General features: G+C 42.5%; 1 protein-coding gene across 2 annotated transcripts in view; it reads left to right on the top strand.

Annotated features, from left to right (window-relative positions):
- Nucleotides 1-3,247: 3,247 nt before the first annotated feature.
- Nucleotides 3,248-26,465, top strand: part of DHX8 (DEAH-box helicase 8) — a 29,364-nt gene continuing 6,146 nt past the window's right edge. The window contains exons 1-17 of one of the 2 annotated variants that reach the window (XM_064270264.1): nucleotides 3,248-3,481; nucleotides 8,616-8,701; nucleotides 9,432-9,504; nucleotides 9,898-9,983; nucleotides 11,700-11,809; nucleotides 12,368-12,715; nucleotides 13,124-13,268; nucleotides 13,362-13,565; nucleotides 14,250-14,337; nucleotides 16,311-16,408; nucleotides 16,500-16,647; nucleotides 18,288-18,469; nucleotides 19,675-19,869; nucleotides 20,416-20,601; nucleotides 20,722-20,932; nucleotides 21,316-21,497; nucleotides 24,039-24,179. In XM_064270264.1, the coding sequence (XP_064126334.1) occupies nucleotides 3,334-3,481; nucleotides 8,616-8,701; nucleotides 9,432-9,504; nucleotides 9,898-9,983; nucleotides 11,700-11,809; nucleotides 12,368-12,715; nucleotides 13,124-13,268; nucleotides 13,362-13,565; nucleotides 14,250-14,337; nucleotides 16,311-16,408; nucleotides 16,500-16,647; nucleotides 18,288-18,469; nucleotides 19,675-19,869; nucleotides 20,416-20,601; nucleotides 20,722-20,932; nucleotides 21,316-21,497; nucleotides 24,039-24,179 (2,631 nt within the window). In that variant the 5' untranslated portion in view covers nucleotides 3,248-3,333. Of the gene's footprint in view, nucleotides 3,482-8,615; nucleotides 8,702-9,431; nucleotides 9,505-9,897; nucleotides 9,996-11,699; nucleotides 11,810-12,367; nucleotides 12,716-13,123; nucleotides 13,269-13,361; nucleotides 13,566-14,249; nucleotides 14,338-16,310; nucleotides 16,409-16,499; nucleotides 16,648-18,287; nucleotides 18,470-19,674; nucleotides 19,870-20,415; nucleotides 20,602-20,721; nucleotides 20,933-21,315; nucleotides 21,498-24,038; nucleotides 24,180-26,465 lie in introns of both variants that reach the window. The other variant, XM_064270263.1, reaches the window with a different exon arrangement.

Here is a 26,465-nt window from a genome sequence, read left to right as displayed (position 1 = left end):
ATTTTAGGTCAGGGACACTTTGTTCAACATTGAGGCTGTGCTCTGACATTAGAAGATAAGGCAAACAAATTATGGATTACAGCAGTACAAATTATCTGTGAGATGGGCCCTGTCCTGGCCCTGCCTCCTCCCCTGCTCCCTGCTGCCCTTAGATGACAGGGAGCAGACCTGCTTCGTTTTTTGTCTTCCAGTCACCTACCCTCCTGTTTTAGTCAGCAGAGACCAAAGTTATAAACACAGCTTTGCAATGAGCTTCCTCAGCTGAGTGCAGCATTTAGAGCGTTCTAGTTCTTCCTTGGTTTTTTCACTATCTTTCAGACCCCGATCACGGTCCTTGGCAGAAACCACCACAGTGCCTGGGCACGAAGTAGATGTTCCACACACGTTTGCTGAATGCATACAAATTTGGAGAAAAATTTGGGGAAAAGTCCAAGAGTGAAAAATGAGGGGTGTTCCCTTGCTTCCCTTTCTCTGGGGCTCATCCCTTACAGTGAGGGTCTCAGATGAAAGGGCTCAGTCCATTCCCACAGTATCTTTAGGATGGCTCCCAATCTTTCTAGTTGGGTCAGAGCAACAGTGGAGCAGCAACCAAAAAACCAAATCAAACCCCTTGTCCTGGAGGCGATTCTGACTCATGGCGACCCTACAGGACAGAGTAGAACTGCCCCACAGGGTTTCCAAGGAGTGGCTGGTGGATTTCAACTGCTGACCTTTTGGTTAGCAGCTGAGCTCTTATCCACTGTGCCACCAGGGCTCCGTGGGAGGAGCAAAGGGGCCATTTTTCTCTGAAGTCTCCTTTTGTTTGTAACAATAACACTTGGAGGCAGTCCCATTCTTAGAAACAAATCGTTCTGATCTTGCCTTCTAGAGTGGAGGTGTTTTCCCTAAGATCCTAGCTTTAAAAAAAAAAAAAAACCTCAGGAGAAAAAGCCAGGGCTGTCTTGTTTGCAGCAACACCATTTTGTTTTGGTGACAGGAAGTCCCGTGATTCTTCTCACCAACTTCCCTGAGGATGCCACCTTTCAGCTATACGCACTTAAATGATTTCTTACCCTCCCCCACTCAAGCTAGGGCCACTAAACGTTCAGTACTGCGTCTCCCTCTCTTTCTCTAGCCCTCAAGTTCTAACCCAAATGCCAGTAGCTGGGACCAGTCTCTGGGGCAGAGGAGAAATAATGTGGGAATTCAGGGTAGGGCTGAGCTCACGTATCAGTCTAGGAACAGGCATAAAAGCATTACCATTGTTATGGCAAAGATGATAGTGGGAAATTAATTTCTTATCCATCATGGATGGTGGCATGGGCAGTACTCAGCATAACATATTTGTTTTAATATTTTGTGTAGAGTTAAAGTATTTAATGGAAAGGATCAGTGGCTGTGTTAAAAGATCCACAGGGAGCCTGTCCAAGGAAAGGCATACTATAATAATGGGCAATTAATTATATCTGATACGATATACAATATATATTCTATCCAAAGGAGAGTTACAGAGCATTTGCTTTTGAACTGTATTTGTTCAGTGTCTCTTTTGGGGAGAGAAAGTAGGAGAATTCCATGTGCAACTGTGTTTGGGCTGTCGTTATCTGCATCTATGTATGTATTTATTTTCCTCTGGCTTAAAAAAAATCCTTAGGTGCTGCAGAAAATATGTGTATTGCATTAAAAAACTGTCACTTCTGAAAATATGCAGTTAATGGCATCTGTAAATAAAATTTAATACATTTTGGTTAATATTTACATAAGCTTAATAATTCCCAATCAAAAAAGCCCATATGATTCTCTGGGCCCTCTTCCCACAGAGCTTTTAAAACAAAACAAACTTCTTGTGTGTTCTCCCTTCCAATAAAATATTGGAGGAAAGCAGTATACAAATAGGATTTTTTTAAAGACAAAGAAGCACAAAGGAAGTCAAGAGGAATAAGCCCTGAAGCCCTAACTCCAAATCTTAAGCAGGCAAGTTGGGCACATTCAGTCAAGTACAGGATTTTCCATTCCATTCTTGGAGAAAACAAGGAAAAGAGAGGAGGAGAGAGAAGCGCTCAGAGGGTCCAGTACTGATTCCTAGGAATGTGTAAACATGGAGCTCTGGGAGGCAGTGAGGGCTGTTCAGGGTTTTCTCTGCCATTCTTCAGTCTACGATGAGGTGATAGGAGAACAGAGTCCCATATGCGCCAGCGTAATGTAACCTGAGGCAAAAAGTAGCAAGAGTCTGATTTCCTCCCTTTTGATTGATTGAGGAGCCACTTCCTTTGCTGTGCCTCAGTTTCCTTATGTGTCACACAGGGGAGTGTGGTACGGAAAAATTCCTACCTCACCCTAGGGTTGCCACCAGGAAAAAAGCTACCCTCAACTAGAAGTTGGGGCAGCTGAGTTCCGTTTCCGGTTCTGCTGGGCTTCTCACCTTGGGTTCACAGCACAGCTGAGGTTTGGGGCAACAAGGGGACTGAGAGTGTTGGGATCTGGGAAATTGGGATTAAGTAGTTTTCACAAGGGAGGAGGCAGGCGTCCCTCTGAGGTCCCAGGCTGAGGGGGTCTGTGTTTGAGACGGCTTTACTGTGACCATTGTCTTGGCCATGGAAGATAATAACTACCACTTGTCGTGTGCCCACTATGTGTCAGGCTCCTTACATAGTTCTCATTCAGTCTTCACCTACAGCCAATTAGAGAAACATTTCCCATTTTACAGATGAGAAAACTAAGGCCGCAAAGATTAATCTGTCCAAGGTAACCCAGTTAGATTGTGGAAGCGCTAGTTTCCTCACTCGCAAAATGGGGAGAGGAGTTAATATCTGAACTAGAATCTATCGCCTTCTGGTTTGTTATAGAGTTGCTTGAGATTGTACACCACGAGGCCAGGAAAAGTGAGGCCCAACAAGAAGCTCATCCACTGTAAAACCAGTTTTCACCGTAAAGCCTTTTTCAGCAACTTGCATTCAATTTCTTTTGCAAGACTTGTAGAGCGCACGCGCGGGCGGCTGGAGCGGGGGGGGGGGTGCCTCCTCGCGCCCCGTGCGCAGGCCACCAACGCCCTCTGCCGACGAAGAGTGGGAGCGCTCTGGGAGGAGTAAAGGTTTCCAGGCCTGAGGCTGGGCGAAGAAGCTACCTTACCTATAGAGGGCGCCCGCCAGCGTGCAGAGCAACCCACTCTTGTCGGTCCTTCCTTAAGCATTTCCTGTCTGATCTCTATGATCCATCCGGCTGCGTAGTTAGAAGTTAGTGGAGCCTGATTTCCCGTAAACAAAAGAGACGTGCGCCGACCCGGATGTGGAAGCTGGAGCCGGGCCGGAATAGCTCCGAGGTCCGGCAGTGCGGAGGCCAGGGGGTGCTGTAGCCATGGCTGTGGCTGTGGCCCTGGCGGGAGCCATAGCTGGGGCGGAGCCAGGCCCCGCGGAAGAACTCGCCAAACTCGAGTATCTGTCTTTGGTGTCGAAGGTTTGCACCGAGCTGGACAATCATTTGGGGATCAACGACAAGGATCTGGGTGAGTCCGGGGGAGGTTCGGGGCCTAGGGAAGCGGAAGCAGAAAGGAGGTTGATGGGCCGAGTGTGTAAAGTCTGTGTGTGTGTGTGGTCTCTTGGTCTCTCTCTCTCTGTCACAAGAGATTTTGGTCCACGGAACCTGCGGCCGTGGCCTTTGCTTGAGAATGACGATAACAACAGCAGCAGCAGCAGCAGCAGCATCCACGGTGATAATGTTAATGTCTGACATTTATTGGGTGCTCACTATGTCAGATAGTACCCTCAGCGCTTTATCTACTTTGTCTTATTTGATCTTCATACCAGGCTGTGAGGTAGTATTATTATCTCTGATTCTAGATAGAGAAGAAAGGCTCGGAGAATTTAAGTAATCCCCTCAAGATTACATATCCTGGTCTGGAATTCAGGTCTTTTTGAAGTCCGTGTCTCTGCTTTTAGCTGCGCTCTTGACTGTTCGTGTTATTCTGCTTCTCAAACACCAGTCGTTAGGGGTTTGGGGGCAGCTTTCCATCTGGGAAACCAAAAATGAGGAATCAGAAACAGTCAGGGTCCTAAAACAAGGCCATAGGACAGGAGGAGTCTTTATGGTGAGAGGGGATGGACAGGATCTAGGACATGCGTGGAGGGATGCTTCATCCATTGAAACAGGCAGAAGGATAGATGGCCTGTGGTTCCAGATGCAAAGGTCTAGAAATTGATGGTAGGACTAGGAAGGGAGTTCATCTGACTTTTATTTTCTAGGAGTCCTGGTGTAGGACAATGCTAACCAAAAGGTGAGCAGTTTGAACCTTCCTACTAACTACGTTTTAACAAGATCCCTGGGTGATTCTTATGTAAGAGTACATCTACATTTTTTGTGTGTGTGTGGTAAGGGATCAGTTTTTTTTTTGTTTTTATTTATTTATTTTAACTTTAAACTGTCATGGACGAATATTTTTGGAAAATACAATGAAAAGTGAATTAATAGGAAAATAAAATTTAAAAAGAATACTAGATATAAGCCCAGGTTTTTTGTTATTTGATGCAATAGATTTAAAATTTCTTCATCAAATTGCTGTAAAAGATCTTAAACACTTAGTGTCGTATTCCGTTGTGGGCTGTAAGGAAGAGAGCACACTACAGTGCGAAACACTGATGAAGAGCTCTTAGCTTAGAGCTTGGCTGCGATGTTTAAATATAACAAAAATTTCTTTGCAGACATTTTGGTTTTATTCTTGTCCTTTTTGTCTGGTTTACTTTGAAAAAATAAAACAAAACAATATAGTTCTTCCCCTTCTTAGAAACCAAAAAATCAAATCCGTTACTACTGAATTGATTCCAACTCATAGCAACCATATAGGACAGAGTAGAATTGCCCTACTGGATTTCCAAAACTGTAAGTCTTCACGGAAGCAGACCGCCACATCTTTCTCCCCCAGAGTGGCCAGTGGGTTTGTGGGTTTGAACCACTGACTTTTTGGTTAGCAGCTGAGTACTTTAACCACTGCACCACCAGGGCCCCTTCCCCGACTTCTTTGAGCACCTGCTTATTTCCTAGCAAGTTGCTAACCTTTTTTTCTCATCTAGGGACTTTTTTTTTTTTTAATTTTATTGTGCTTTAAGTGAAAGTTTACAAATCAAGTCAGTCTGTCACACATAAGCCTATATACACTTTACTCCATACTCCTACTTACTCTCTCCCAATGAGTCAGCCCGTTCCCTCCTTCCAGTCTCTCCTTTCGTGACGATTTTTGCCAGTTTCTAACCCTCTCTACCCTCCCATCTCCCCTCCAGACAGGAGACGCCAACACAGTCTCAAGTGTCCACCCGATACAAGTAGCTCACTCTTCATCAGCATCTCTCTCCAACCCATTGTCCAGTCCCTTCCATGTCTGATGAGTTGTCTTCGGGAATGGTTCTTGTCCTGAGCCAACAGAAGGTTTGGGGACCATGACCACCGGGATTCTTCTGGTCTCAGTCAGACCATTAAGTCTGGTCTTTTTATGAGAATTTAGGGTCTGCATCCCACAGTTCTTCTGCTCCCTCAGGGGTTCTCTGTTGTACTCCTTGTCAGGGCAGTCATCGGTTGTGGCCGGGCACCATCTAGTTCTTCTGGTCTCAGGATGATGTAAGTCTCTAGTTCATGTGCCCCTTTCTATCTCTTGGGCTCATAGTTATTGTGTGACCTTGGTGTTCTTCATTCTCCTTTGATCCAGGTGGGTTGAGACCAGTTGATGCATCTTAGATGGCTGCTTGTTAGCATTTAAGACCCCAGATGCCGCACTTCAAAGTGGGATGTAGATTGTTTTCATAACAGAATTTATTTTGCCAATTGACTTAGAAGTCCCCTTAAGCCATAGTCTCCAAACCCCCGCCCTTGCTCCACTGACCTTTGAAGCATTCAGTTTATCCGGGAAACTTCTTTGCTTTTGGACCAGTCCAGTTGAGCTGACCTTCCCTTTATTAAGTATTGTCCTTCCCTTCACCTAAAGTAGTTCTTATCTACTAACTAATCAGTAAATAACCCTCTCCCACCCTCCCTCCCTCCCCCGTCTCGTAACCACAAAAGAACGCGTTCTTCTCAGTTTATACTATTTCTCAAGATCTTATAATAGTGGTCTTATACAATATTTGTTCTTTTGCATCTGACTAATTTACATCTACATTTTTGAAATGTAGATTTTGATTCAGTATATCTGGAGTGGAATGCAGATTCTCAACGGGGGGGTCTAACTAGAATGAACTGGTTCCAAGCCCTGGTTTCCTGCTGTGAGGGAGCTTACATTTTTCTCTATGTCTGGCTTCTTTTAAAGGAAACAGAGTTATTGAGATCTTCTAGTGTTAATTTAAATTGTTTCAATGCTAACCTAATCACGTACAAAAATGAAGTGAGGTAGAAACTCCATATTCTTATAGCTTTTATAACTGATGTGGAGGAATACTCCAAGTTAGGTACCTGGCTGGAACAGGTTAGCTAACCCCGGTTTGCATCAAACTCCATATTGTTAACTAGATTCCATTTTGAATCAGACTTTAGCTTGACCAAAGCCTGTCTCTGTGTTCTTGACGTGATTTCTCTAAACTTAGCTAATAAGGGTGGAGGTGACAATATGGATGTTCCAGGAAGGGTTTGCTGATTTTAAGGGAGGTTGTGATGTTTGTTCTTGCTACTCTTCCCTCCATTTTACTGCTAGTTATGCGCCACCCTTCCCCATTTTACCATATAAAAGGCTCACCTCTTCCTGGGAATGTTGGAGCACTTGGTAGTTTCCTCTCTCCCCTGTGTTTCCCCAATTCATGAATTGTATTACCCTCAATAAAACTCTTTGCTTTTACCTTTAATAGACTCAGAGACCTTACTCTTTGACAATAAAAACCCTAAAGAAATTTGCAAATAAGCTACAAATATGATTTTTGTGTCATATGCAGAATTATAAAACCAAAAACATTAAAATAGTAACCTTAATTTACTGTGACAGTGTTGTTTTGTTGAAACTAAATTGCTAGGATTGAGTTTAATAACAGAATGTATGTATTTGCTTCTTTTATGTTTCATTTTTTGACTTAATTCTTTTTGTTGTTGTTGGGGAATGGTGAGGCCATCAGAAGTTAGCAAGAGTGACATAGTGGTTAAGTGCTACAACTGCTAACCAAAGGGTCGGCAGTTCGAATCCGCCCGGCGCTCCTTGGAAACTCTATGGGGCGGTTCTACTCTGTCCTGTAGGGTTGCTATGAGTCGGAATCGACTCGACGGCACTGGGTTTGGTTTGGTTTTTTAGGCCTCAGATTGAGGTGGGAGGTGATGTTGCCAGAGCCTGAGAGGAGCCACAGTCACATCTGGAAATGTCACAGCAAGCAATTTGAGGGATAAATACCAATACCCTGGCTCCTCCATTCTCTCGCCCTCCGATCTTCCACTGGTGCCTCCCATTGGGCTGGCTTAATTCATTTTATTTTGACCATGATGAAATATCATTCAAATCAATGTCATTATTTTTCATGTTTTCAGCAGTGAACTAACTTGTTTTTAATTACTAATCCTTTTTTAATAGCCCAATCAATTTGATGGAGCCCCATTTTATTCAGAAAAGTAAAAAAGCTAATACTGATTAATGACTGCAGATGCTTTGGGGTAGGTTTTTCTGAGCCTGGCATGCCTAGCACCATGAGATGGGACTCAGTTCTCCCTCTTTTCTCTGAAGAATGTGGACTCTGAAGTCAGATTTCCTGGGTTCCAATTCTGGTTCCACCAGTTACTATTGGGTAGGTCAGCTTCACAAACTCTCAGCTTCCTCATCTGTAAAACGGGGACAGTAATGGTACCTACCTATGAGGGTTGTTGTGAGGATCATGGGGATAATCCATGTAAAGCACTTAGCTTAGTGCCTGGCACAGAGGAGATGTTCAAAAACCACTGACATTGTTTTCATTAAATTGTTATTATGCATAGCCATGTATCCTGGTGGCATTTGGCTCAATGTCATCAAAAAGGTAAAGGCACATTCCAGCGCAGAAGTGGTATGGTAGGACTAATTATAAGCGCATCATTCAGATCTTTCAGGTATACTTATGCCATTATTTTTTGGTAGGATTCGCAGCCCAACACAATCATAAAATTAAAAAAATTTTTTTTTGTGAAATTAGGTGTGAGGATTATCTCAGCACACGGTAAAATGCACTTCTCTCTTGAGCGTTTCTTTATAAATAGCTGTAATGTTAGAAATTTCAAGAACTAGGCAGATTTGTGGAGAAAAATTTATGGGGCAAGTGTGTCATCAACTTGGGGGTCGTACCACCCAGCAGCTGCCGTGCCCTCGTCTATAGATTGAGTTTGTCCTTCCAGAAACTGTGTGTGTGTCTGTGTGCATGTGTATGCGTGTGCTTTTACTTTTAGACATTCTCATGTCTAGGGTCTGTATGGCAGTGTGCCCAGCTAGTAGTTTTGTGAGAAGAAGGTACAATGATCTGTGGCAAATAGCGGGTCTTTCCCAGTTTAAACGCACTCATGGGCCTGGTGAACCATTTTGTAGTAGTATCTTCTCACTTATAAAAATTCACTAGCACGTTCATAGAAAATTAATTCTTTTTGACATATTTGAATCTTATTTCCTGTTCAAGTTGCCGTATCTTTCTTGTTCTAATTTCTTTTCTTATTTGCAGCTGAATTCGTGATCAGTCTTGCTGAGAAAAATACCACCTTTGATACTTTTAAGACTTCTCTGGTTAAAAATGGTGCAGAATTCACGGTACGTGTATCTGGAGACTCATGTTTTGTTTTACTGCCACTATCGAATCTAAAAATAGGGTTTTGATGTAGGAAAGAGAAAAATGGTACAAAGCAATCAAGTAAGCTATTAATTATGTAATGTCTTTGTACCAGTAAGTCCTGGTGACACAGTGGCTAAGCGCTTGGCTACTAACCAACAGGTCAGTGTTTCAAACCCACCAGCTGCTCTGTGGGAAGAAGATGTAGTCTGTTTCTGTAAAGATTATAGCCTTAGAAACCCTATGGGACAATTTCTTTTCTGTCCTATAGGGTAGCAATGAGTTGAAATTGACAGCATCGGGTTTGGTTTTTAAGCAGTGATGCTGTAACCGAATTTCCTGTGACACCTTTCTAGGAAAATGGGGCAGGATTTTTGTCATTAAGTCTTTGTGGGTGTTTATATCTTGGTACTGTGAACGCAGGAAGCCAGAAACAAGAGTCTGGCTTTGGAGGTAGTTCTGGGCCATGGGAAATAAAATGATCGAAGGGAGCTAAATGACTTTGCCCAAAGAGTCCTAAATACAGCTTTCTCTGAAGGTACTGTGCCATGTCCATGCTACATCAAATTGACACTCATTTGTTCGAATTAGCCAAATTCAGGTGCATAACTATCCTTCTCCAAAGGGTATTCTTTGCTTTTTTCCTTTTCTAAGTATATTTAGACATTGATCAAGTGACTGGCAATTTTTGTTTTATATTTCTTTTCAAAGGATTCTCTTATTAGTAACTTGCTGCGTCTCATACAAACCATGCGGCCTCCAGCAAAGCCTTCTACTAGCAAAGGTGAGTAGAGCTTCCTGCTGAGCATTGTTCAGGTAGTGAGCAGCCAGTAAGTTGCATTTGTTTTCCTCCTAGCAGTTGCTGAGCAAGGAAATGTTCTGGTGAAAATTTTCAAATTAATTGAGATAAAGTTAAAATTGTAAGTCATAACCAAGTGAGCACTGCTGCACCCCCTCCCTGCCACATTCCCAGATACTCAGCCTGTTGAGGTCTTTGTGGTTGGTGTTTTTAGTAAGTTAGGTTACGTTTATAGTAATGTATATGATTAATGTATAACAAAAACGCCACATTTTTTGTTTGATGCAAATCTAACGTTGAAGTTGTTTTGTTAACTATTAAAAACGTTAAATACGTTTTTTTTTCTTTTTACCCTTTCATGTTTTTTAATGAAACAAGATCCAGTTGTTAAACCCAAAACCGAGAAAGAAAAGCTGAAGGAACTCTTCCCAGTCTTTTGCCAACCAGACAACCCTTCCGTTCGGGTATTGATAATGGTTTGAGAATTTCTACTACTGTATGCTTTCCTTCCCTTTTATGTGTCTTGTTATTTGTTATATTAATTTTAAGTTTGTCTTTGTGTTATATATTGTTCAAAGTGAAAGCATTTGATTTTCAAATCACTCCTTGAGCAACTGTTATGAATAGAATACTGTTAAAGGGTTCAGGGAATGATATTCACGGGAAACGTCTTAGTTATCTAGTGCTGCTGTAACAGAAATACCACAAGTTGATGGCTTCAACAAAGAGAAATTTATTTTCTCATAGTCCAGTAGGCTACAAGTCCAAATTCAGGGCATCAGCTCCCGTAGAAGGCTTTCTGCCTCTCTTGGCTCTAAAGGAATATCCTTGTTATCAATCTTCCCTTGGTCTAGGAGTTTGTCAGGTGCAGGAACCCAGAGTCCAAAGGACGTGCTCTGCTCCCAGTGCTGCTTTCTTGGTGGTATGAGGTCCCCCACCCTCAGCTGCCTTCCTTTTCCCTTTATCTCTTGTAAGATAAAAGGTGTTTCAGGCCATACCCCAGGGAAATTCCCTCTACATTGGATCATGGTTGTGACCCGGGTAAGGGTGTTACATCCCACTCTAATCCTGTTTAATGGAATCTAATCTTACTTACCTGATTAACCACAGGCAGAGATTAGGATTTATAACACATAGGAAAATTACATTAATCACATAAGGGAGGACAACCACACAATACTGGGAATTATGGCCTAACAAGTTGACACATATTTTTGGGGGGCACAGTTCAATCCATGACAGGAAATAAGATTGGGAATTGTGGGAACCAGCAGTTAGGGATATGAAATAGGTATGAAATAACTTAAGGTTCTGGAACAGATGGCTGATGTGTGAAATTAGATTTTTTGTTTCATTACGTGTTAGGAGGTCTAATTTTTGAAGTGTTTTGATTTTTTATTTTGTCTTAGCAAATGTTTATTAAATACATACTATATGCCAATACTGTTCTAAGTGCCAGAGATACAGCAGTGTACAAAACAGACAAGAGTTCCTGACTTCTTGAAGATTACATTTCTAGTGTTGGGGGTTGGGGATGCGGACAGGAAATAAACATGTAGATAGCCTGGTGGGGAGGAGACAGGCGATAAATAAATAAGTCTATATTGCCGATGGAAACCCTGGTGGCGTAGTGGTTAAGTGCTACAGCTGCTAACCAAAGGGTCGGCAGCTCAAATCTGCCAGGTGCTCCTTGGAAACTCTATGGGGCAGTTCTACTCTGTCCTGTAGGGTCGCTATGAGTCGGAATTGATTCGATGGCACTGGGTTTTTTCTGGGATATTGCCGATATTGTTAAGGACTACGGAAAAACATAAAGCAGGGTAAAGGGGGAAAGGAGAGCAAAAGGAGGGTTGCTTTTAAAAAGTTTTTTAGGATCTGTGTTCCTTTCATAATCATCACTTGCATGCTTTCACAGGAGGGGTGGCTAATACTGAATTGTCTCCTATAGGTTGTATTAAGGATTAAAGAGGATTTGCCAAGTGTAGAAGTAACTTCCCAGAGCCTTTGCTCGTTCTTTTTGCCCTGTTTTGAATTGTGTTGGAAATTGCTACCCCTCTTCTGCTTCCTTCACATAAGTGGTCTGTGACATAGGGGCTGTTAGATTGGTAGGCAAACCTGAAGTACAGATTCCTGATTGATACTTTCCCCCTCTCCTGACTCTGCTGGCCCTGCCACTGTAGACCATGTTGGATGAGGACGACGTGAAAGTCGCTGTGGACGTCCTGAAAGAACTGGAAGCCTTAATGCCCAGCGCAGCAGGCCAGGAGAAGCAGAGAGACGCTGAGCACCGGTTTGTCCTTGGAGTTCTTTGGAAGTTTAAGATATCAAGGGTGATAGGTGAATTTTGTGGACTAGCCAAGCAAAATTTTGGGCGAGTTTACAGAATCTGGACTGGCCATGCATTATATTCTTGGATCAGATTTTATTGTTCTCTGCCGAAAAGGTTTATGCAGCAAATGCTAAGATATTCAGAAGATAGAAACCTGGGTTGAAAGGGACTGAATATGAATATGACCTGCAGGGATGTCATAACCAAAAACCAAAAATCAAACACAGTGCTGTCGAGTTGCTTTTGACTCATAGTGACCCTATAGGACTGAGTAGAACTGCCCCATAGAGTTTCCAGAGAGTGACTGGTGGATTTGAACTGCTGACCCTTTGATTAGCAGCTATAGCACTTAACCACTACACCACCAGGTTTCCAGGGATGTCATAGCTGTTGAAATTCAAGTTAATTCAGTACTTAGTGAGCAACTAGCATGTGCATGGCACTGTGCCAAGTGCCTGAGTATGCAAAGATGAAATTGCGCTCATTTCTTTTTCAAACTGGTACTTGTTGCTTTGTTAGGGACAGGACAAAGAAGAAGAAGCGGAGCCGAGATCGAGACAGAGACAGAGAGCGGGACAGAGACAGAGATAGAGACCATAAGCGGAGACACCGGTCCCGTTCTCGATCACATTCCAGGACCCGGGAGAGGAATAAAGGGAAGTCTAGATATCGGTCCAGGAGTAGAAGTCAGAGTCCCCCCAAAGACCGCAAGGACCGGGACAAATATGGGGAGAGGAGTCTGGACAGATGGCGGGATAAGCATGTGGACCGCCCTCCCCCTGAGGAGCCCGCCATCGGGGACATTTACAATGGCAAAGTTACCAGCATCATGCAGTTCGGGTGCTTTGTGCAGCTGGAAGGACTAAGGTAACAGCTGGTGCTCCTCATTCGTGCTGGTGATGGGCACAGTTTCTTTTATCATGAGATTTTCACATTCCGAAAAGTTTTTATAATTGATGATACTTTAGTCAAGGCAGCCATACAAGTTTGTTTTGAATTTGACCTTTTATTTGAAATATGAATAAATTCACATTTATTTTTTGCTCTGTCTTCAGGACATCTGCCCTTTTGCCAGTTGAGACATGATAATTTGTCCCATAATTTCTTTCCTTTGGAAGGGTGATCATGCAGTTTTATTATTTGATCAACTTCTTGGTACTTTCCTCTTCAGTTTAAAACAATTTCCTCTTGTTCACTTCCAACAAGAGTGGAAATAGGTTGGGAAAAGGCATTTTTAGACATGTTCTATATCTGCCATCTGTCTCTGTTCCTCAGGAAGCGGTGGGAAGGGCTGGTGCACATTTCTGAGCTCCGGCGAGAAGGCCGAGTAGCCAATGTGGCGGATGTGGTGAGCAAAGGCCAAAGGGTTAAGGTCAAAGTGCTGTCCTTCACCGGGACCAAGACTAGCCTGAGCATGAAGGTAGGTGATATGTCCAGCCTTTTTCCACATTCGAAGGCCAAGGAAACGTAAAAGGACAGCAGTTGAGCTAGCACCCTTGTCTTTGCGCCTTAGGATGTAGACCAAGAGACTGGAGAAGATCTGAACCCAAACCGACGACGAAATCTTGTTGGGGAGACCAATGAGGAGACCTCAATGCGGAATCCTGACAGACCCACTCACCTGTCCCTCGTCAGTGCCCCTGAAGTAGAGGATGACTCGCTAGAGCGCAAGCGCCTCACCCGCATCTCTGACCCAGAGAAGTGGGAGATCAAACAGGTTCGGACCTTAACCTTTGTACCCGTGTGGTCATTCAGCCTGTAGCATAGCAGCTAAGAATACAGGCCCTGGAGCATGATGGCCTGTGGTGACTTCTGACTACTCGCTAGCTGCGTAGTCTTGAGTCAGATTACTCTACCTCTTTGTATATAGTGTTCTCATCTGTAAAATGGGGATGATGGTGGTAGTGTAGGGATTAAACGAGTTAATAAAATTGAAGTGCTTAGGTCGGTACCTGCCGTATGGTAAATGCTATGTAAGTGCTCCTTGTTTTCACCGTTCTTCAGTAAATATCTGAGAACCATGGTGTGGCAGGGACCATGCTAGATGCCAGGGCTATCAAGATGAATGTGTCATGGTTCCTACCCTTGAGGACCCAAAGTCAAGTGGAACAGACAGATCTAAACAAATAATTGTGAAGGGTTACATAAGAAATGGGCAGAGTGCTCTGGAAACAAGGGAGGGTGCAGATAACTCTTCCTAGGGATGAGGCTTTGAACCCGTACTTTTTCGCACCATGGTGTAGTGCCCTCCAGGAATGGCGTATATGACATTTGAGGCCCTGCCTCCTGGGTCAGAGGAGAAAAACTCTTGGTTTCCTGCAGGAAACCTCTGTACCCACTCTCCTACAAGAGAAGAGCTTTAATCCAAGTGGGTTACAAATGCTGCCTTCTGTTTGTCTAGATGATTGCTGCCAATGTCCTTTCCAAAGAAGAGTTTCCAGACTTTGATGAAGAGACAGGCATTCTCCCTAAGGTGGATGATGAAGAAGGTAACTAGCCACTTGTATTGAGTGGAGTAATGGATCTGGAGGATAATTGGCAAGTTGAGCCATTGGACTGGGTGGTTGATTTGTAGTTTAACCCAGTGGTTAGTAATCATTAGTTCTCACCAGTCATCTCAAAGAGCAAGAGTCCCTCCATGATGGAAGCAAAAAGTTCATTTTTCCCACACATGTTTATATGTTTACAGGAATCTTGTGATACTTATTGCTTATAAGGAGTTTTAAGGATATGAAAAGTTGTATTTTTGAGACTAAGTTAAAAATTTTTTTGTTGTAAAAATATAACCAGCAGAACATATATCAGTTCAAACATCTCTACATGTATAGTTTAGTGACCTGGATTACGTTCTTTGTACATCCATTCTCAACCCCCTTTTCTGAGTTGTTTCTCCTCCATTAGCATAAACGCACTGCCCCATAAGTTTCCTATCTTTTCAGTTGTTGTCACTTCAGTCTCATATAGATAGTTCTTAAGAGAGTGTAATGCTCAAGGCAGGTATTTTTTATTAGTTAAGGTTTAAAGATTATCTCAGGGCAATAATTTCAGAGGTTCATCCAGCCTCCATGGCTTCAAAAAGTCTGAAGTCCGTAAGAGTTTGAAATTCTGTTCTACATTTCCCTCCCCTTTTAATCAGGATTCTTCTATAGACTCTTTGATCAAAATGTTCAGTAATGATAGCCAGGTACCGTCTAGTTCTTGGTCTCATGGCAAAGGAGACAGTTATTCATGGAGGCAATTAGCCGCACATTCCATATCCATCTATTCCTGTCTCTTCTTCCTCTGTTGCTTCAAGTGAATAGAGACCAATTGTTCTGCCTTAGATGGCCGGTTTTAAGACCCCAGGCACAACCAATGAACTAGAAGATAGAACAGAAGCATTAAACATGTTACTAGGCCAATTTATAACTGGAGTGTTTGGGAGTAAATTTGATTTCATATTCTTAGTAATTCTGAAAACACTGGATCCATCCGATTACCTCTGAGTTGCCCTGGGAACAAAGATTTTTTTAAACCGTGAAGTCTTATAATAGAGCACATGTAATTGGTAGAACAAAAATAAACGACCACCTACATACCCACTACCAGCTTATGAAGCAGAACTTTACCAGAGCTTCGAAGCCCCTATATGACCCCCTGATTAGCTCTTCCTTCCTCTTCCTCTGGGTAACTTCTGTGTTGATCATCCCCTTTTCTTTGGAGTTTTGCAGTGTTTAATTGATCTGTTTTTGAACTTCACATAAATGAAATCATCTTATGTGTATTCTTTTTCCTTCTTTTGGACTCACCGACATGCTTTTGATATTTGTCCATGTTGATTTATAGCTGTGTTTCGTTTGTTTTCACTCCTGTAGAGTCTTCCAGTACATAAACGTACCGTTATCTGTTTTACTTTTGATGGACATGTGGATGGTTTCCGCTTTTTGTTTTTAATTCATGAATAATGCTATTGTAAAATTTTTATCTCTTCTTAATACATGGGAGAATTACTAGTTAGTAGGAAATGTGTGTTCTGCTTTCCCAGGCAGTTCCAAATTGTTTTCCAAAGTTTTTGTATCAATTTATACACCTTCCAGAAGTGTAAGAGAGTTCCTGTGCTCTACATCCTTGCCAACACTTGATATTTTCCAACTTAATTTTTTTTTGGCCAATCTATTGTGGGCTAAGGATTATTCCATAATGAAGTTGCATGGCAAATGATTTGGTACCATTTAGAGTGTCAGAACAGCGTTTTCTACAGATTTGCCTTCTTTTGAAAGTACCTGTGATCAGTTTTGTGGCTGGAACACAAATGCCCTAGAGATGTATGGGGACAAGTCATCTGTGTTAGAGTTTCACTTGCATTACTGTCCTTTTGACCTTGGGAGGTATGCTGGTGCCCATGGATATGAATTGTTTTGGTGACAATAATTGGTCATTTCTTTTTTGTTTTTGCTGATTCTTCTTTTGGGGGAACTTTTAGATGAGGACCTTGAGATCGAACTGGTTGAGGAAGAGCCTCCATTCCTAAGAGGGCACACCAAGCAGAGTATGGACATGAGCCCTATTAAAATCGTCAAGGTGAGAAATACTGGGACTCAAACTGGAAATGTCAAGTAGACTTGCATGCTAAGATTCCATTCTGATGTTACTTTTTCCTTTGTCGCCCTAGAACCCAGATGGCTCCCTCTCCCAAGCAGCCATGATGCAGAGTGCCTTGGCTAAAGAAAGGCGGGAACTCAAGCAGGCCCAGCGGGAAGCTGAGATGGATTCTATTCCCATGGGACTCAACAAACACTGGGTTGATCCTTTGCCTGATGGTAGGACCCTGGGAGGGGGATGTGAACTTTTAAAAAACACCTGCTCCTTCCCATTCACAGTGAAGGGGGCTGTGTCAGCTCACACCAAAAGTTTAGCTTCTGCTTTGGTGTTTTGATTTTCCCATTCAGTTAAAGCATTTCTTTTGTTTTTTTGAACATGCGATTAAAACCGAAAATGTTTTGAAACCCTAGTCAAATCATTAGACTGGCTGAATTTTTCTCCCAAATAACTTAAAAATTTTTATTCTAAACGTAATACAACTTTGAAACTTCCTCTTTCATAGAATTCTTTGACAGTTCAGTAAGTATTAACAATCACTGGATACAGGCATTCATTTAACAAATACTTATTAATTTGTGGTAGGCAACTGAGGATACAGCTGTAAATTAAAACAGACATGATTCCTGCTTTTTGAGGCTGACAGTTGAATGCGGGAGATGACTATTGAATAATACTCGAGTAATTAAATTATGATTAGTGCTGTATGAAGGAATATAGGTAGTGTATGTTGAGACCTGAAGGGTAAGACTTAAGCCTGTCAAAATGGTAGAGGGACAGGGGTTAGGGAGAATGTGTCAGGCTGAGAAATAGCCGGTGCTGGGCCATGAGGTGGGAAAGAGCCTAATGCATTCAAGGAACTGAAGGAAGACCAGTGTGGCTGGAGTACAGACAGTCAAGGGCACAGTGGTGGGAGGTAAGGCTAGAATGGCAGGCCAAGGCTTTGCCGATAGCATTAGGAATTTGGGCCTCAATTCTAAGTGCACTGGAAAGTGTTGAAAAGTTCTAAGCAGGGGAGTGACATGATTAGAGTTCATTTCTAAAGGATTATTCAGGGTGTCCCTCAGAATGGCTCACTTGTTTGGTTAGTAGATATAAATATATTTTCATAGCTGTTTTTTTGCCATCAAACTTGTAAAATTTTTGCACACCCTAGAGAGCCACTAAAATTCTCCCCTTTCCTTTGCTTCTCACAGCCACGAATTCCAGGGTTAACCTAGAAAACATTATGCTAGATGAAGAAGCCAGACACAAAAGACCACATATTGGATGATTCCATTTATATGGAATGTCCGGAATAGGCAAATCCATAGAGACAAAAAGTAGGTTAGTGGTTGCCAGGACCTGGACAGAGAGGGGAATGGGTTTGAGGTATGTTCATGGGTATGGAGTTTCTTTCTGGGGCAATAAAAATAAACTAAAATTGGGTAATGGTGGCTGTACAACTTTGTGAAGATACTAAAGCCCACTGAATTGTACACTTTGAAATGGTTAAAACAGTGAATTTTATTTATGGGAATTTTATCTCAGTTAAAAAAAAAGAATCCCAGGGTTTACAGAATGTCAAGTGATCAACTCTTCACTTCCCTCAACTGACCTTCACTTTTTTTAAATTGGGAAACATCACACATATGGAGCACTACTTGTTACGGCCTGTCTCCATCTTCCTGCCCTTACTCCCACTTCCATACTGTTTTCTTCACATAAATTTGTTCCTCTGAGTACCCTTCCTTGGTCAAGGCTCAGATTGAACCGAAATAATGTGTAGTGTCCACCTGCCATTTTGTTGTTTTCCCTTGTGGCATTTGCTTTTTCCCTTGTAGTTTGAGGAAAATACTAAGTTGCCTGTTTTCCTTCCCAGCGGAAGGCAGGCAGATTGCTGCCAACATGAGGGGTATTGGGATGATGCCCAATGACATTCCTGAGTGGAAGAAACATGCCTTTGGGGGCAACAAAGCGTCTTACGGGAAAAAAACCCAGATGTCAATCATTGAGCAGAGGGAGAGCCTGCCCATCTACAAACTTAAGGAACAGCTGGTCCAGGTGAGAAGCCTTTTACGATGTATTGATTCATGGGAGGGGGCTCTCAAAGAGGATATGACATTTTTAATGGCAGTTAGCTGGACAGATGTGTGCGTATTTGAAATGGTTTTCCAAAAGGGGTAGGAAAAAAACAAAAAATATCTAGATTAAAAAAAAAAGTATATTAGTCTACAGTTTTTTTTCCTATGAGGAAGTAAATCTGTTTGAACCAGTGGACCCTGGAGCGGGTCCAGGCGGACCGAGTACTGTGTTAGATGGACCAGTGGCTCTGGTCACTTAGAATGGGAATACACAGCCAGCGGATCCATATAGGCAAGGACTTTGCTTCAAATATTTTTTTTTCATATTATGGAGAGATCTGATTTTAAGACCACTAAACCTTCCCCAAGGCAAGCAAGTTTACTAGTTTCCAGTGAATCTTTTCGATGAGATCTTAAACAGATATAAGCAAGCACAAATATATATGTGGACACACACACTCATATGCATATTTATTTTTTTGTTTATGTATACTCTGTACATTTATAGATTGTAGTGTATTACGTACACTGTTCTGTATTTTTTTCCACTTAATGATATCTCTGAGACCGCTCTACATCCTTTTTTTTTTTTAATGCCTTTTTAGTGCTTCAGTATGTGGGTGTGCTCTTGTGTTTTTAATTAGTCCCGTATTAATAGACATATTGGTTGATTTCAGTCCTTTGCCATCACAAATAGCACCGACATAAAATTGGAAATAAAAAGTAAGCTGATCTTTTGGGGAGAGGTACTGGAGATTTGGGAGTGATAGTGGGAAGGAACACTTTTTATTTACTGTTGAATTTTTAAACCATGTAATAACTTGAAAAAGTATATGGTCAGGTATATTTGGGTGGTGCTTTATGCTGTTAGCATCATCTTTATGTTTTTATGAATTTAAGAAAACCAGTAAATGTTCTTTAAAAAATAAATTTGAGGCAGTTAAAAAAAAAGATTAATGATAAAGTTTTTAATTTAAGTTACACATGCAATTAAAGAAAATAGAGCAGGAAAATTATTTAAAGTCCCATTGCTCTTAAAAAATTACTGTTAACACTGTTAGCATTTTTCCCCAGGATTCTTTTCTATGCATCCTTAAAAATAATTTAAACCCTAGTTGTTGGAAGGAGACTCCAGAGGAGTGTGTAGCAGATTTAATGACCGTATTTATATTCTGTGGTTATTAGGCTGTCCATGACAATCAGATCCTGATTGTTATTGGAGAGACAGGATCTGGGAAGACAACGCAGATCACCCAGTACCTAGCGGAGGCAGGCTACACGTCCAGGGGCAAGATCGGATGTACCCAGCCCAGAAGAGTGGCAGCCATGTCAGTGGCCAAAAGAGTGTCAGAGGAGTTTGGTTGTTGCTTAGGCCAAGAGGTAAGTAGGTGCTGAAGCTGCTGTAGAAATGTCAGAAAAAAAATCGTGAAGAGTCCACATCTCTTTATTTATGTAGTGGGACTAATACTGCCTTTTTATTAGGTTTCTCCTGAGGGAGAAAGGGTTCTCGGTTAAGTAGCAAATGGTGATGTCATTGTCATCATTGGTCTGTTCAGGGACAAGCTCAAGCCAGACTTTACTATGAGGAAATCACTGCACATCTTGGTTAAATTCTTGTCTAGTAGGATTATGGGGGAGACCCTGGTAGCATAGTGGTTAAGAGCTATAGCTGCTAACCAAAAGGTTGGCAGTTCGAATCCACCAGGCGCTCCTTGGAGACCGTATGGGGCGGTTCTACTCTGTCCTATAGGGTCGCTATGAGTCGGAATCGACTTGATGGCAACAGGTTTGGTTGTTTTTTGTTTTTTTTTTTTTTTTAGGATTATGGGCAGTAATCTGACTGGGCAGACATCTTGTCTGGAAACCCCTGATAATTGCAGAAAGGAGAGATGGGTATCACTGAGATTTTCTCCTGCTCTGTTTTAGGTGGGCTACACTATCCGATTTGAGGACTGCACCAGCCCCGAAACAGTCATCAAGTACATGACGGACGGGATGCTGCTCAGAGAGTGCCTGATTGACCCCGACCTCACTCAGTATGCGATCATCATGTTGGACGAGGCACACGAGAGAACCATTCACACTGACGTGCTCTTTGGATTGTTGAAAAAGGTAACTAGGTGCTCTTTCGTGACCCTCTACCTGTTGAAAGTGGAATTCCAGGAGTTGAGTTTGAGAACTTGTGCCTCTTTGGGTAGACCTTATTCACAAACCACTCACATTTCCATTTAGACGGTTCAGAAACGGCAGGACATGAAGCTGATTGTCACCTCAGCCACCTTGGATGCAGTGAAGTTTTCTCAGTACTTCTATGAAGCTCCCATTTTCACCATCCCGGGCCGAACTTACCCAGTAGAAATACTGTACACAAAGGAACCCGAGACAGATTATCTGGATGCCAGCTTGATCACTGTCATGCAGATCCACTTAACAGAGCCACCAGGTGAGAGGAAAGGGCATTCATTTCTCTCAGGCCAAAAGTGCTAGTGTAGCTATCTTTATCACTAATCTTTTTAAAAAACGTCTTTTAAGTAGTGTTCTATCTCAGCTTCCGTGTTTGAAATGGTGGTAGTAAAAACATTAATATTTTCGCAGCAATAAAATATAAAATGCCGGTAGTGTGCAGGGTTTAAACACATCTATTTAAACATGGGCAAATAATAACCGCTTGGTAGTGGTGGGAATGTATGTATTTTCTATTACTTGGAGTTCTGTTAACATCACTGTAGCCTTTGTTCGGAGCACACGCGCGTATGTCTCTCTCTTTCTCTCTCTTATACACACACACAGCTAGAAGGTAAATTAATGCCTCTGTTCTGTCTGTAGGTGATATCCTGGTCTTCTTGACGGGTCAGGAGGAGATCGATACTGCTTGTGAGATCCTGTATGAGCGAATGAAATCCCTGGGACCTGATGTTCCCGAGTTAATTATCCTCCCGGTGTACTCCGCCCTTCCCAGTGAGATGCAGACCCGAATCTTTGACCCTGCTCCACCTGGCAGCAGAAAGGTAACACTGGGCAGAAGTGAAGGTCCCTCATGCCCTGAAAGCAGGAGGGGTATGCTGCTGGCCATATGGGAATTGCTTAAGGGGTGTGCAAGTCTTGTTTTTTATGTTTCAGAGATTAGTCCAGCAAGTTTTTTTTGAGAAATGGGGATCTTGTGTGTGGACCCTGCTCTCCTTCCTCTCTTTTCCTTCAGTCAGCAAATATTTTCTGAGCATCTACCATGTTTGGGCTAGGCACCAGTCTTCGGTGGAGCACACACAGTAGACAGGCCTGTAACAGTAGTGAAAAGGCTACCGGACCTGTGGATACCCAGCAGGGGAGCACCGCACCCAGACTTCTTAGAGGAAATAAGGATCTAAGCTAGTCCTGAGAACTTTCCAGAATTCAGCTAGGCAAGGAGGGCAGGAGGGTGTGCATTTGGAGGAGACAGAGCAGTCTGTGATGGCCTGAGGCAAGAGAGCACACAAGGCCAGTTTAGGGAGCCATGTAGTTCCTTCCAGTGGCTGGATTGGAGTGCCTGAGTAGGTATATGAGACAACAGGGTAGGAGACAGATGGGTTTTTTATTGGGGTGTGTTGTTGTTGTTAGGTGCTGTCGAGTCGGCTCTGACTCACAGTGACCCTATGCACAACAGAATGAAACGCTGCCCAGTCCTGCGCCATCCTTACGATTATTTTTATGCTTGAGCTCATTGTTGCAGCCACTGTGTCAGTCTACCTCGTTGAGGGTCTTTCCCTTTTCCGCTGACCTTGTACTCTGCCAAGCATGATGTCCTCCTCCAGGGACTGATCCTTCCTGACAGTGTGTCCAAAGTATGTAAGATGCAGCTCGCCATCCTTGCTTCTAAGGAGCATTCTGGTTGTACTTCTTCCAAGACAGATTTGTTTGTTCTTTTAGCAGTCCACGGTATATTCAATATTCTTCGCCAACACCACAATTCAAAGGCGTCAACTCTTCTTTGGTCTTCCTTATTCATTGTCCAGCTTTCACATGCATATGATGTGATTGAAAATATCATGGCTTGGGTCAGGCGCACCTTAGGTTTCAGGGTGACATCTTTGGGGTATAGTTCTTGTATAATATATGTTCACCCTTATAAAACTCACCCTTTTAAGTGTACAATTCAGTGGTTTTTTGTATATTCACAAAATGCAACCATCACCACAGTCAATTTTAGGACATTTTCATTACCTCAGGAAGAAACCCTGTACCCTTTTAGTGGTAACACCCATCCCACCTCTGCTCAGTCCCTGGAAACTCCTAATTTACTTTCTCTCTATTGATTCGCCTATTCTGGATGTTTCATATAAGTGGAATCATATATGGTCCTTTTGATTGGTGTCTTTCACTGAATATGTTACCACGTTTCGTTCATGTTGTAGCGTGAATGTGATATCGAGTCTTCGTTTCTTTTTGCCAAATGATTTCCTTTGTATGGCTGTACCACATTTTGTTTGTCTGTTCATCAGTTGGTAGTCGTTTGGGTTGTTTCCACGTTTTGGCTGTTGTGAGTGATGCCGCTGTGAAGATTCTTCTACAGGTTGTTGTGTGGACATGATTTCATTTCTCTTGGGTGTATACCTAGGAGTGGAAGACAGATGACTTTGAATAACATGAAAGAGTTAGAATGAACAGGACATGGTGGGTGCCTGGAGGGGGAGGGGAAGAAGGAAGGGAGAAGTCAGGAGTGACTCCCAGGTTTCTGGCTTGGACAGCTGGGTGGAGGATGGTGCTGAGGAGGAAAACATGGGAGGCAGAGCAGACATGGGGAAAAAGATGGTGGATTCCTCCGCTGTTCTATTCTTGATGATTGGACTTCTTTCCAAGCAAGGTTTCTGCAGCTTTGTAGCAGGTCTCAGCCTTTCAGGGCTGGTAAGATCCTGGCATGATGCGAGATGTTCTGGTGCCTCCTAGCAATGATTTTTCTAAGCAATTGTGTTTTATTAGCTGAACCTCTGGGTGGAAGAGCAGTGGCATTGCCAAACTGAGACTAATAATCTTCTAGATCACATATACTGCCGCACACATGCAAACTGTGAAATTCCTTCGCTGCCTCGTGGTTCATTTTATGACCAGAAAAAAAAAAAATTCTCTCGTTCCACGTACATGAACAGCCTATTTTGTAGTCCAGATGTCCCAGTGCGGGACAGAAATCTCATTTTGCATTGGCACATGTGATGCCAGGAAACCTCTGCCTGCTTTCCCAGAGTGCTAGAAAATTAAAATTGTAGTAATCAACATTGGATCTAGAAAATGAGATACGTAGTCATTTGCACCAAATGAAGTTGAGCTTGATTGGCCTTAGTTTTTTCTATCCTGTGACTCCTCTCGGGTACCATCCCCTCCCAAACGTAACCCTTAGGATGAAGGAATGTTCCCTTCTGCCCATTTGAGGCAGAGCTGGAGTTCAGTATCACCTTAAATGTCTACAGAGGGAGATAGCCGCATATTTCTTTGGGAAGGTATCTGAGTTGAAAAGTTCTGTTTGATACCTGGGGGCTGAGCCAGGCAGCTCAGTCCAGCTGCGCCCCTCTCACTTGTAGGTCGTGATTGCCACCAACATTGCAGAGACATCACTGACTATCGATGGCATCTACTACGTGGTGGACCCTGGATTCGTGAAGCAGAAAGTGTACAACTCTAAGACAGGGATCGACCAGCTTGTGGTGACGCCTATTTCTCAGGTATGGTTATGTCTACCAGTAGCTTTCCTGAAAATCCAGGCTAGAGTCCTTCTGAAATTGTTTTTTGATTCTGTATTTTGAACTGTACGGTTTTCAAAGATGAATTTTTAGGTTACTGGGCGCTTTAGTGGAATAAGGGAAGGTTTTGAGTTGTTTCCTTTATTTACATTTTACAGCAGTAATATGATTTATTAATCGTTTTAATATATATGGCAGCTTTGACCTACTTTTTTTTTTTTTTTAATTGTTGGAGCCCTGGTGACGCAAACAAAAAAAAAACCAAATCCAGTGCCGTTGAGTCGATTCCGACTCACACCAACCCTATAGGACAGAGTAGAACTGCCCCATAGAGTTTCCAAGGAGCATCTGGCGGATTCGAACTGTCAACCCTTTGGTTAGCAGCCATAGCACTTAACCACTACGCCACCAGGGTTTCCCCTGGTAGTGCGGTGGTTAATAAGAACTCTACTAACCAAAAGGTTGGCAGTTCGAATCCACCAGCCGTTCCTTGGAAACCCTATGGGGCATTTCGATTCTGCCCTGTAGGGTTGCTGTAAGTTGGAATCAACTGGACAGCAATGGGTATTGTGTTTTTGGTGGAAGTTTACATAGCAAATTAGGTTCCCGTTTAATAGTTACTATGCAAATTGTTGAGAGATTGCCTCTGAACTTTAGGGTAGTGCTTCAACATTTAAAAGCCCCATAAAGCTTGAACTTAAAAGAAAAGTTTGAATCCTTCGCACCCTAGATTATCCAGTTTAGGTGGTAGGAGCATATTGTTTAAAGTACTTGGCCACAGATATCTGGGATAATAATACGTGAGGTGGCTATGTGTTTCTTGGGTAATTGTGGAATAATTTCCTGTCTAAATTATATTAAAAAAGGAATTATCATCCTTTTTGAGGACAGTTTGGCCTCAATGTATCAAAAGTTTAGAAGTTCATACTCCTTAACCTACCAGTTCTGCTTCTTGGGACGTGTTTGAAATTTAGAAATGACTGGACACAAATCCAAAGGCAGTGGAAAAGGGTGTTTGTGGTAGCATTGCTTATATTAGGAAAAAACTGAAAAAAGTCGAAATGAGCTCCAAAAGGTAAGTAGTTAAATAAAGCACGGTATGCCACGCCATGCCACGAAATGTTAAATCCACTGCCATCAAGTCAATTCCGACTCATAGCGACCCTATAGGACAGAGCAGAACTGCTCTGTAGAGTTTCCAAGGAGCGCCTGGTAGATTCAAACTGCCGACCTTTTGGTTAGCAGCCATAGCACTTAACTGCTATGCCCTCAGGGTTTCCGTGGAATGTTACATGACCATTAACACAGTAGTGTGTATCTATGTTTAATGATATAAGCATGCAACTGTGATGCATTGTTTGAAAAAACTAAGCTATAAAATAGCATGAATGGTATAATCCAATTTGTGTTTAAAAAAAAAATTGTGCACTTGTGCTCAGAGTGTGGAGCATGCACAAGACTGGAAGGATGGAGTGCAGACGGCAGCTAAGGTTATTTCTGGATGGTGGTGCTGGTTACTGTGGTGACGAGCGATGTGCAGTTTTTCTTTACACTTAATATTTATTGTTTTAGCAGATTCCAGCTGCCATGTATTGCTCTCATAATCTGAAAAAATAATGTTATTTTCATTTTGAAGTTTAAGTAAGGATAGTAACAAACACATGGTGCTTACTAAGTGCCAGACTCTGTCCGAGGCGCAGTTGCCTACATTGATTCATTACATTCTACCACCTACATGTTAGGTGTCATTATTAGCCTCATTTCACAGATGAGGAGACTGAAGCACAGAGGGGTTAAGTGGCTCGCCTCAAACCACACAGCAGGCGTACTGGCTCCAGCATGCGTGCTCTGTACCACTTCTCTGGGTAGTGCACAGCACTCACAGTGATCAAGAAACTAAAAACACATGCCTTCCCTGATTTGGCGAGGGAACTCTGTAGAAGGCTGTGGAATCCTGGTTAGTGCCTTTCTGAAACATTCTGGGTTCTGTATTGCTGCCTGATGTGTGTGGTTAATTGTCCTTTTATACTCCCCGCGTTGGTTTGGAGCTGGCCTGGCAATTTGTAAATCCTGATACTCTTTGTAAGACAGACTGTTCTATCAGAAAATGGCTCTCTTAAGAGATTGTGTTTCACTGCATCCTAGCAACACGTGGCTAAACTGTTTTTTTTTCCCCTTTTCATTTTTCATTCTGTTCCTGTCTACAGAAGTAATATTGCATTATTTTTACAAAATAGGAGGAAAAAAATTGAAATTGCCCACAATCCT

The sequence above is a fragment of the Loxodonta africana genome, chromosome 18 (genome assembly GCF_030014295.1).
Source record: "Loxodonta africana isolate mLoxAfr1 chromosome 18, mLoxAfr1.hap2, whole genome shotgun sequence".
Taxonomy (NCBI): domain Eukaryota; kingdom Metazoa; phylum Chordata; class Mammalia; order Proboscidea; family Elephantidae; genus Loxodonta; species Loxodonta africana.
Note: the sequence above shows the minus strand (reverse complement) of the source record. Positions and strands in the feature narration are given on the sequence as shown.